The sequence below is a fragment of the Tinamus guttatus genome, unplaced genomic scaffold, assembly GCF_059628265.1.
Source record: "Tinamus guttatus ecotype Peru unplaced genomic scaffold, ASM5962826v1 Tinamus_guttatus_pri_ptg000510l, whole genome shotgun sequence".
Taxonomy (NCBI): Eukaryota; Metazoa; Chordata; class Aves; order Tinamiformes; family Tinamidae; genus Tinamus; species Tinamus guttatus.
Window position 1 is genome coordinate 3,902,604 of NW_028289044.1, and position 10,885 is coordinate 3,913,488.

At 43.8% G+C, this 10,885-nt stretch overlaps 1 protein-coding gene across 2 annotated transcripts; it reads left to right on the forward strand.

Moving 5' to 3' along the window:
• The first annotated feature begins 2,655 nt into the window (after positions 1 to 2,655).
• On the forward strand, positions 2,656 to 8,380 carry RBM12B (RNA binding motif protein 12B). 2 transcript variants are annotated; one of them, XM_088533638.1, is made up of 3 exons: positions 2,656 to 2,751; positions 4,907 to 4,952; positions 5,651 to 8,380. In XM_088533638.1, the coding sequence occupies exon 3, from the start codon at positions 5,679 to 5,681 to the stop codon at positions 7,779 to 7,781; it is 2,103 nt and encodes a 700-aa protein (XP_088389764.1). In that variant the 5' UTR covers positions 2,656 to 2,751; positions 4,907 to 4,952; positions 5,651 to 5,678; the 3' UTR covers positions 7,782 to 8,380. The 2 variants fall into 2 exon arrangements, with proteins under 2 accessions (XP_088389764.1, XP_088389765.1); XM_088533639.1 differs by having other exon boundaries at positions 2,673 to 2,690.
• The last annotated feature ends 2,505 nt before the right edge of the window (positions 8,381 to 10,885 follow it).

Here is a 10,885-nt window from a genome sequence, read left to right on the forward strand (position 1 = left end):
AAAGACCTGCAAAAAAATAATTCACTTTTAATCTCTGTAAATACACATGGGAGGAAAGCTACCCACGGGAGAAAACCTGGGCTTGAGCATTTGCGTTTTACCTTCAACTGCACCAGCTGGTGTTTAAAAGCTATTCAAAACTTTTAAAAACATAATTCAGGATCACAGTTTTCAACGAGTAAAAGAACAGACCCATGTTTATTATTAAGATAAAGACAGTTATCATGGCACGCCATAGCAGTTGGTGTTTTTTCAAAAAGATTTTTTTCTCTCAAGATACTGCGGCCCCTCTCTGTAAGTTTAAATAAGTACTATTAATGCTTAGAATTAATTGTGGTTTATAGTGTGAGTTTACTATTGTTTAGGGTCATATGCATATACATGTAATATTTTGTGAAAGGTTTTAAAGCATTCGTAGTATCTCTATCAGACAAGTTTTATGGTAATACTGTCAACTGTTCAGTCAGAAGGCACCAAATGCACATTTAACTACAAAGAAGAAAAAGCCCAGAGGGGATAGATCAAGAGGGAGACTTAAGGCATTGTGAGGTTCAGCTACCTAACTCTTTTAGGCATCTGGCCTTAAAGTAGAATACATGGTCATGAACTGGCCGTTGAGGTTTCCAGTTCATGGGCAGACTTGTGCAATTCCAAGTGGAACTGAGAGGGGATATAAACACCAGACTGAGTAGAGGCTACCTAACTGCTACAAGAAGATGCTGTGAAGTCTAAATCCTTAAATGGGAGCCATTTACACACACCCTTGAAGCCTCGAGCTATCACAAACAATACCGTACCCTCATGTCTCTCACACAAAGCCAGCATTACCCCTGCATTTTTCACTTAGCACCACTGCTGTGTTCAATGCTCCAAATCCCCACCCGCATGGGACTAGGATTGCCCTGTGCACAGAGCCCAGAGGCCTCAGATATTGAAGATCTCAGGCATCCTGAGTTTTGATGAGCAATTTCAAGTTCTGGCAGTGTTGGAGAACACAAACGTGGGAAAGAAAGACAAGAGAAAATGTCCAGGTATATGGCTTTTGGATACACAATACAACCGAGGTACCATATGGCGTTACAGGCACTCATGTTTTTTAGGGGGTCCGTCCCTTTTCACGGCTTTTTTCAGCCGCGCGCCTGAGCACGAGTGTCTCGCAGTGTTAGCCGCGCGCCTGAGCACGAGTGTCTCCCGGAGCAGCCGCCGCGGGCCCGGGCCGACCCGCACCCCCAAGGCCGCTCACCGCCGTCGCTCGGGCGCCGGTGGGGCCCGCAGGCCGCGCACGCCAGGCGGGACACGTCGAAGTAGCGCGCGGGGCCGCAGCCCTCGGGCCGCTGCAGCGGGAGGGAGAAGCCGCGCGCGGGCGGGAGCGGCGGGCGCAGCGCCACGAGCAGCGCCGCGGCCGCCCAGCACCGCGCCGTCGCCATGGCTGCCGTCGCCATGGCTACCGCCGCGCGCAGCGCCCTGCCTACGGAGCGCGCGGAGGGACCTGCCCAAACGGCGAAGCCGGGACGGACCAAGGCACGCCGGAACAGGGAAAAGGGCGTTTTCCTCCCCAAGGAGACAGGGAACGGATGGTTCCCAAGCAGGGATAAGGCAACAGCGCCTTCTGTACGAGCACCCAAGCGGCGTTGCGGAAGGCGGGGTTGGGAGGGTTATTTCGCCCCCCCCCATGCTACTTGTGTATTATACCTGCACTAAGGTTATTTTTCAAGATTCTCAACTTTATTAACTTATAGGTTTCTGACCACTGCTTCTAATGCCATTATCTGAGATTTCATAAATCTACAACAACCAGCAGCTTCTGGATCCCAGGAGAGACAGCTCCACAACTCATACTCAGCCTCATGTCATTTATTTTCAAGGTCTTTCCTAAAACAAAACAGAAACATATTTTGAAATCTGAATTTACAAAATACAGAAGCACACTGGATGTGGCTCTGCAGAAGGCTTAATTAGAAACAATTTGCTAATTCTGCTTCCTATGCTCAGGAAAGGATCCAAGATTTTTTTTTTCTCCCCTCCCCCAAAACGGAGTAAGGCTACTGGCATGATCAAGGAATACCCGAAGTTTTTTGTTTTTGTGTGTATCAGAAAGGACCTAATAACAGAGCTGCTGTCTATAAACAGAAGTGACACCAGATAAACGGCCCCCCTAACCTTACCACACACAACCCTCCTAGCATAGCCCACTTCTCCCCTCCCCCACGGGCAGCCTCATCCCTCACCTCCTCCATTTTCTCACAACACAGCCCTAGAGCCAACCGCGGGAAGGCTGAGGTTGGACAGTGGTGTCAGGTTGTCCCTAACCCTTGGAAAGCTCCTGTGAGAGAAGCAGCGGGGAAAAAAACCCTCTCCGACACGGGCGCCACCCCCCGCCCTGGCAGCGCGGGAAGCCGCGAGGCCGCGCGGCGCATGCGCACTGCCCGCCCCCGCCGCGGCGCAACGCCGGCGAGGTACGCGAACGCGCATGCGCAGCGCAAAGCGCGGGGCGCTCCCGGGGGGAGGGGAATGCCGTGCGCTCCGAGCATGCGCACGAGCGCGCCGCGCCTCTGGGCGGGCCCGGAAGAACTCGCGCGCGCTCGGGCGCGGGGCCGGAGGGGGGTGGGTTGCGCAGGCGCAGCTCGGCCTCGCGCCGCCCCCGGGAGGGGGGAGGAAGGAAGGAGGAGGAGGGCGACGCCATCTTGGTGGTGCGGAGCCGGGAGCTGCGGGAGCGGGCTCGGTGCGCGGCCTGGCCCGGCGGCGCGGCCGGTGGGTGCCTGGCGCGAGGGAGGGCGCCCGGCCCCCCGGGCACTGCGCGGGGCGGTTCGGTCGCGCGCGGGCGGTTCCCGTCTCGGCGGGCGGCGCTCGCCCCGCGCACCCGCGGAGCCCTGTCCCCCTTCTCCTTGCGGCACCAGCCTCCGCGACTGCTGGGCCTGGATAAGATTGCTGAAGTTAAATATATGCTTATATATTTAATCCTGGATTTTTATTCTTTGCTCTGGAGAATGCTGGAACAAGGAGACCCCTCCCTGGACACACCGATTGCTTCTTAAATCACACGTTTCTTAACGCTTTAAAGCTTTTTTTTTCTTCCTTTTTTTCCCCTTTTTTCTTTCCTTTTTTTTTTTTTAATTCTTGGGGGTGTTTTTGTTGACTTGTGTACTTTGTGGCGCGCAGGTCCTGCGGCCCCTTAGTAAAGGTGCTAGTCCAGTGCAAATTTGCTTTCCTGAGGTGTTTACAGGCTTTTTCCAGAGTGAGGCAGTAGGAAGTTTTAATGGGATGTGCAATGTGCTGTACAGCAGCTGTGGAAGTGTAGGCTCAGTGCTGCTTTCTAGTTGGTTTAATTTAAGTAGAGAGTAGTAATAGGCTGCGCTCTTCTGTGCTTTTAAATTGTTGATGTGAGGCTGCTCTCTATTTATTACCTAAGCACTTGTTCTGTGAAGGTCTTGCCCAGTTGAAGATCTGGTCTGAGTCTTGCTATTTTCATCTTAGAACACCCTTAAAACACCTTTTTGGTCATTCATTTAAACAGCTGGACGGCTGGTCTGTGTTTGCTACCACGTCTTGATTGCTCAGTGGACTCAGTAGTAAAGGCTCATTATCTGGACTTCCTGTTTGTGAACTTCTTAAATATCATGTTGTGATCTGGAACCAGTGTGACTCATTTGAGCACTGCAGTTCGCATTTTGTATCTGTGGGCCATCGTGGAGAACTTGACATTTACCAGCAAAGAAGTACTGAGGATACCTGGTTCTGAGTGCAGGCTAAAAATGGGATAGAAATTCAGAATTATGAAATTCAGAAATGCTGCAGATTCTATACATCATGAAATAACAGGTCAGCGGATTTGATTTTTCAAGAAAGAAAAGTTCTGTGGTAAAGTCCTGGCCTTGAATTCTCTCTTTGCTTGTTGAAGCTGCTGTCACATCTGTTGAGAAGATATGTTATAAAAAATGTGGAGAGCTGCTGATCCTCTTTGCAGTTATCAAACAAGCAGTTGTTTTCAGGTTTTGTTTACAAAGGGCTGGTTTGGAAGCAACATAGAATCAGTTAAAGAACTTGCATTTTAGTCTTGCTGTGTAAGCTCAGGAGGAGCAATAGTTGTTGTGATTAACAGACAACTGCATCAGAAATCTTGCTTATCTGTCAGTGTGTTATAACAGTTGTTAAATATCAAGGGTGCTTGCCATCAAGGTATTGGGCTTTAAAAATTATTTAAAAATTATTTTAAAAGAATGTAGCCATTTGTTATGGAGGCTTGTGTTTATTTTGTGAGAGTGCTGTGCTATCTATCTTGTGACAATAGATGACAGTTTAGAAAATCGGGATACATTCAAGTAGTGTATTAAGTGATTCCTGTTCTTATATTTGAAAGGCAGTAAACATCTAGGGTAAAATAGTGAGCTCAACTTTGTAAATAGTAGTCAGAAAAATTCTCCTTACTATTTTTGCTCTTTCGTGTCATCCTCTTCACTGTGTGCCTTTGAGTGCAATGCTGGAATGGTGAGTAGCGTTCCCTTGTTGTGAGCTTTGAAAGCAGGTGGACTTCAGAAGAATGGATACGTACTTGGGATGGACTTGGGCGTCTTTCGAGGACTCAAAGAATTGAGGGTTCCCCCTCACTTTACAACCAGTCTGTCTCATTCAACAGTTCAGTGTGGTGCAGTTGATGAGATAACCTCACCGTGTTTTCAGCTTTTGCAGAAGCCAAGTTAACTTTTCAATTTTCTTTGCCTCTAATATGGAGACACAAAGATGCAATACGTAGCAAGAAGGAGTTCTTCACGGTGCCTCAGATTGTGCTTTCATTACCGTGCTTGGCTTTAATAATAGCCACTGCTATGGATGAGCAGCAGCAGTGTAGCACTATGTAAACCAAAGTATGGATATCAGCCATTAATTATGTTTCATTTTCTTTCCACAGTTAAGTTGATTTTACAGAATTTATCAGGTCTTCCAAGCAGAAACAGGTAAGCTGCCAAAAGCTTAACGCTTCTCACTGAGTACTGTGAAAAGATCACACACGGCCTTTCCTCACAGACTTGTGGCTGGGAAATAGGATATGCTCTCCTGAGTGCATGCGGCTGCTGCAGTTAATACTCTGGCTACATGAAAGAGACAACATTTTTGAACGCTGAGAAAATAGAGATGTTATTGAACAGAACTGATCCCTGGGTAGAGCAACTTGACAAAGCATTAAAGCCATCATTGTTGGTGAATTGCTTCATTTTTCAGTGATGCAGTTATTGTTTTTTCATTCCCCTGTTACCATCAAGTACTTCTGCGTTATGATAGCAAGTCTCTTGACCTAAGTAAACAGGATATTTTTGGGCCTTAGGATTGGACAGAGATCTCTGGCATATAGTAATTATGCCATGAAAGTCTTAGGTGTTCCTTATGTATTGTGGATGGTGAGGAGTGACTTAGGTGGATTTTGTTGCCCTTAGGATAGGGAATATTGATCTGTGCATATGTGCAGGTGGAATAGCCAATTGTTCTGACTAATCAACTTTCAGTGAATCCTGCCTTAATCTTATTCTTGTGAGTTGTTTGATGCCTTCTCTCTTGATTGAGACAAGGATATTGATTAAAAAGGCTCTAGCTTAAGTGTTAAGATACTGTAATAGCTATTAAAGACGTGCTATCATGTGTACCTTTTTGTCTGCAGGTGATTTTTGCTGTGGGTTGAGCTCAGCATGGCTGTAGTCATCCGTTTACAGGGGCTTCCTGTTATTGCGGGTCCTGCAGATATTCGTCGTTTCTTCTTGGGATTGAATATTCCTGATGGAGGTGTGCATATTATTGGAGGAGAAATTGGGGAGGCTTTTATTATATTTGCAACAGATGAAGATGCACGGCGTGCAATGAGCTGTTCAGGAGGGTTTATCAAGGACTCGCGCATAGAGCTCTTTCTCAGCAGCAAGACAGAAATGCAGAGTACCATAGAAATGAGCCGGAAACGATTTGATCGTGGGGGACGAGAACCTATGCCTGGGTCTAGACGACCATGTGCTAATAATTCTGGTCCTTCGGGTGTTGGAGAGTTTTCACATTTAGTTCCAGCTTTTCCAAAAGGAATGAGTAAACCTAGTTACGGTCCACCAAATCATCCGGAGGCTGGTTTCCATGCCAATGGCACAAGACATGGTGATGCAGGTATACCTAAATCCATCTATCCCCAGCCAAGAAAAGATCCGCATCCATTTAACCCAGATGATCTTTACTTATTTCTGCGTGGAATACCTTACTCTGCCACGGAAGATGAAGTTCGCGCTTTCCTTTCTGGCTTACGTGTGGATGGAGTCATTCTGATAAAGCATCGCAATGGCTTAAACAACGGTGATTGCTTGGTAAAATTTGCCACGCCTGGTGATGCCTTGGAAGGACTTAAACGTCATAGACAATACATGGGTCAGAGGTTTATAGAAATAAGCCCATCTTCGGAGGAGCGGTGGATTGAATATGGTGGGAGGGTGGACATGACAAATGAGATGGATCACTTCTTGTGCGAAGAGCGTTCTCCAGCCAGAAGCGCAGGCTACATGCATCCCAGGAAGCATTCGCACTCCAGGTCGCCGAGGAGACAAAGAACGCGCTCTCGTTCACCTCCCACCCAGGAATACTACATACACTTAAGAAATCTCTCTACTAATCTCGAGAAGAGAGATTTGAGAGCATTTTTCCCTGATCTGGATATTTGCAGCAAACAAATTAAGTTCCTAATGGATAAGCATCAGAGGAGGACTAGAGATGCGTTTGTGATGTTAAGGAGTGAGAGAGATTATCAGGCTGCTTTGGAATATCATAGGAAGGCTCTTCTCAATCGCCCTGTTTACATTTTTCCAATTTCAAGAAGATCAATGTTGAAAATAATTGATTCTTGTGAGAGGAAAAGATCACAGGAAAGAGATCATCCTGGACAAGGCTTACAGGATAAGAGTTATCGGGAAGGTCATCCTGGCCCTAAGCTATGTGCTTATGTAAGAAATTTTCCATTTGATGTGTCCAAAATTGAAGTGCAGAAATTCTTTGCAAGATTTGATATTGATGAAGAGGATATTTACTTGCTCTATGATGACAAAGGAGTTGGGTTGGGAGAAGCGTTAGTGAGGTTTAAGTCTGAAGAACAAGCCATGAAAGCAGAAAACTTAAATCGGCGGAGGTTCTTGGGAACGGAGGTGTTATTGAGACTTATATCTGAAGAGCAGATGCAGGAGTTCGGTGTAACTGTTCCGTTGTCTGGACCAAGTGAAATGCAGGGTCATTCGCAGGCGTATGACAGAGGGGAGCTTTCCCGGCCAGTTGGTTCCCCACCCGGACCTCCGCAGGGGCCGCCCATGCATTCCTTTGGTCCCCCGGGGAATTTTAGGCATCCTTCTGAATTTAGGCACCCCCCTGATGACTTCATGTGCCCTCCTGAGGACTTCCGAGGACCTCCACCACTCATGGAATTTGGTGACAGTGAACCTTTTGGCAGAATGGAGTTTGGAAATAGCAAAATGGGAAGTTTTCCTGAAGGAAGATTTATGCCTGATCCCAATTTCAGTGGCGGTTCGGAACGCGTTGTTCCTGTTCGATTGAAAAATTTGCCGTTTAAAGCTACTCCTAATGAGATTCTGGATTTTTTCTATGGCTACAGAGTGATCCCAGAGTCGGTCTCTATTCAGTATAACGAGCAAGGATTGCCTTCGGGCGATGCCATTGTCGCGATGACAAACTATGAGGAAGCTATGGCTGCTATTAACGAACTGAATGATAGGCCAATTGGTCCTCGGAAAGTTAAGTTGAGTTTGCTCTGAAGGAGGAAACATGCTCTAGAATAAAATATTCTAGATTTGACAGTATTGACAATTATTTTCACTTTTTTAAATTACTGGAAGATGTAGAAGAAACGGTTTCCATCAACGGTTGTAAATAGTGTCTAGTTTAGCTGTTTAGTTCTTGGTTGAAATATGTGTATGGTTAAGATACCTGAGAACTGTATCGTGCCTGTTTCTTGTGGCAGAGAAGAGCCCGGAAATTTTGGAGGACGCTGAATATCAAGGTATAAAAGCACGGAGTTGCAATGCTTTTATTTTTTCTTTCCTCCAGTTTTCTTTAAATTCATGTCCCATGGCTTTGCATCAAATAAAAGTATGTGCTGAATGATCGACCACACAGACGGTTCAAGCAGAAAAACTTCAGTGCTGACTGCTTTAGTAAATTACACATTTTATTGAGAATAGCTTGAAAAAATTAGTGATTTTTTTTTTTGTGTAAACCGTTCAGTCTTTTTTCAGTTTTATGTTGTTGTAGGCATCTCAATGTGGGGAGGGAGGGAACATGAAGAGTTTCCTGTTCACATTAGCTGGCTTTGCTGGCTTGCAACTTTTTTAAATAATAAAGAAAAATCACTAAATATGTGTCTGTGTTTAAAACTTGCATATTTGGACTACTATGCTCAGTGTGCGTCAGTCTTGGTGAGAAGGATACGGGCTGTTTTGTGTGCAAATTATGAAAACTTGTCAGTACAGCAGTGGCTATTTAGGTTACAGTCTCTCCCGATCTCTGTTGACTAGTCTGATGGCCTTTATTGGTCCCTTCACATAGGGTGGTACTTTGAGGAAGAAGGTGAGTATTTGGAGACAGGTAGAGATTTGGGCAGCAGACTGACATTTTGGTGGGATCTTCCTTTCATCACCCGCTTGTCATGCTGGCATCAGCTCACCAGTGATGCTCAGTTGCGTTCCAGGTCACTGAACAGTTTTAACCTGCATCTGTCATTGGCAACAAAGGACAGGCAGTTATTTTCTTATGTAAAATACCTTTTTTTTTCTTTCTAATACTTTTTTAAACCAGTATATTTCAATTCTAACAAGAAAAAAACAGGCCTGTTTTGGGGGTAACTCTGCTTTAAGGTTTTCGTGTTTAGTAGGGGACCTGTTTTGTCTGTGTGGATAAGGACTTTGCTCACTGTTGCCATAGAGATTATACAAAATAATGTATGGACTGCTAAAGAATTTTATGAATATGTTCTCAAACTAAACCAGCAAAACTGCAACACAGTGGTGAGTGCTGTAGCATCAAGCTTTGTGTGGGTGATTTCTTGGGTGTAAAAACATCAATTACTTTGTTTGTATAAACTGGGAGTAGAAACAACCAAAAAGAAAGAGACCTTTTTATTTTATGTTTTTAAAAAGACTTAGTGTGGTTTCATTTCCTTTGCATTTTGTTTGTCATCTGTTACATTAGGGAAAAATAAAAATACTTCTTAAAAATGGTAATGATAAGTCTGTGTACGTAGATTCCTTGGAACAAAAAAACGTAAGGCAAAATTTTCAAATTACAGATACGGGCTAGTTCCGCTTGAGAATTTTACTGTGTTCTGAAAGCTCCTCCAAATTTAAATTTTAAAATTTTTGATGCCTTTTCTTCCCAGTTGCACTATAGAGGTCACTAAACACAAAGCTGAGATATATATTTCATTAAAAGAATTTGGAGGTTGGAAAGAGAGAGGGGAAATGTAGCTCATTTGTAGCTTAGGCTTCTTCTAAAAATCTTGAACTTACCTCAGTGTCGTCATTTGTTCTCCAAAAGGTGTGAGTAACTTTTGATGAGGTACCATTAATTTGGGAGAGGAGAAATATTCTGCCCCCACCCAAAAAAAAACCCAAAAACGAAAAAACCCAACCCAGACACATATAGTGCTAGATGTCATGATTGTGTGATTTAATATTTGGTTGCTGTTATAAACGAATCTATAAAATACTGGGCTGGTATGTCAAAAGTGTTCAGAAATATATACAAACTAATAGGATCTTGTAAATCTTCCACTAAGCAAATAAGGCCTCATGAAAAATCTCCATACATGTATTTTTAGGCAATATTTAATATCTTCCATTTTCTTAAGTCATTTTTGATACAGACTTTTTTTTTTTTTTTTTTTTTTTCCCGTACTGGAGTGGCTGCATAAAGGTGTCAGAACTTAAGAAATATGTGCCTATTCAATATATAATCTGAGAGCAGGTGTGTAAAGGTTGTACTTTGCTTTACATGTTCACGTGTTTGGGTCTTCTTGGTATCTTAGAGAAGTCTGCAGAAAAATCTCAGAAGAATACTGAGGGAAATTCTAATTAATTCTAAATTAAAAGTTTTCGGACCTGAAACTTTTAAAAATATCTGATGTAGAGATCTTTCTCCTTATCAAGATTTAAGGGATTTTTTTTTTGAATTTAATTAGGATTTTTAACTCTTACCTGGGAGATTTTGTGTGTGTGTGTATATATATATATATATGTATATATATATATATATATGAAATGCTTGTATTTCTGAATTTGGCTTTTACAAAAAGCATTATCTCAAAATATTGCTTCAGAATAAGCTTTTCCATATTACTGTTTTACAAATCGTCTATGAAGAGTTGGTGCTTTGGTGACTCCAGTTACTCCAGTTCCAGTTACTCTAGTTCTGGCCTTCAGGTATGGTCAGTATTAAAAGTGAGTTGTGAGAAATTACTTGGGTGGCAGAGGTTTTGTGTAATTTTTTCCTTCTCTACATTTCAAGAGTAAAATGTCTTTGCTTTGACAACTTAATATATGATTTTTCTATTTCTTTCATGGAATGACTGAATATATTTGTCAGTAGGTATTTGAGTAATTCTGTAATTACATTCTAATTTTCTCTTCCGTTTTTATAAAGTCTCTTTTTTGTCAATAGCTTCTAGCTCGTGTACTTGTCCAACAAGCAAACTTCTTATGTTGGACAGTAGAGCAGCCCAGCAGCCTGTTTGCCCCTTCACCAAGTGGACTTTGTGAAGGAGACAAGGGGAAGGAAGTTGAAGCTGTTCACGAAAAAAAATCCCCTTCTGTACCCTGGCCACTAATGTGTTAGTGGGGACTAATCTAAATGCTATTTCCTCCTT

What these genes read in the sequence shown, in the direction of transcription:
- RBM12B (XM_088533638.1), top strand. Translation starts at nt 5,679, where the DNA reads ATGGCTGTAGTCATCCGTTTACAGGGGCTTCCTGTTATTGCGGGTCCT.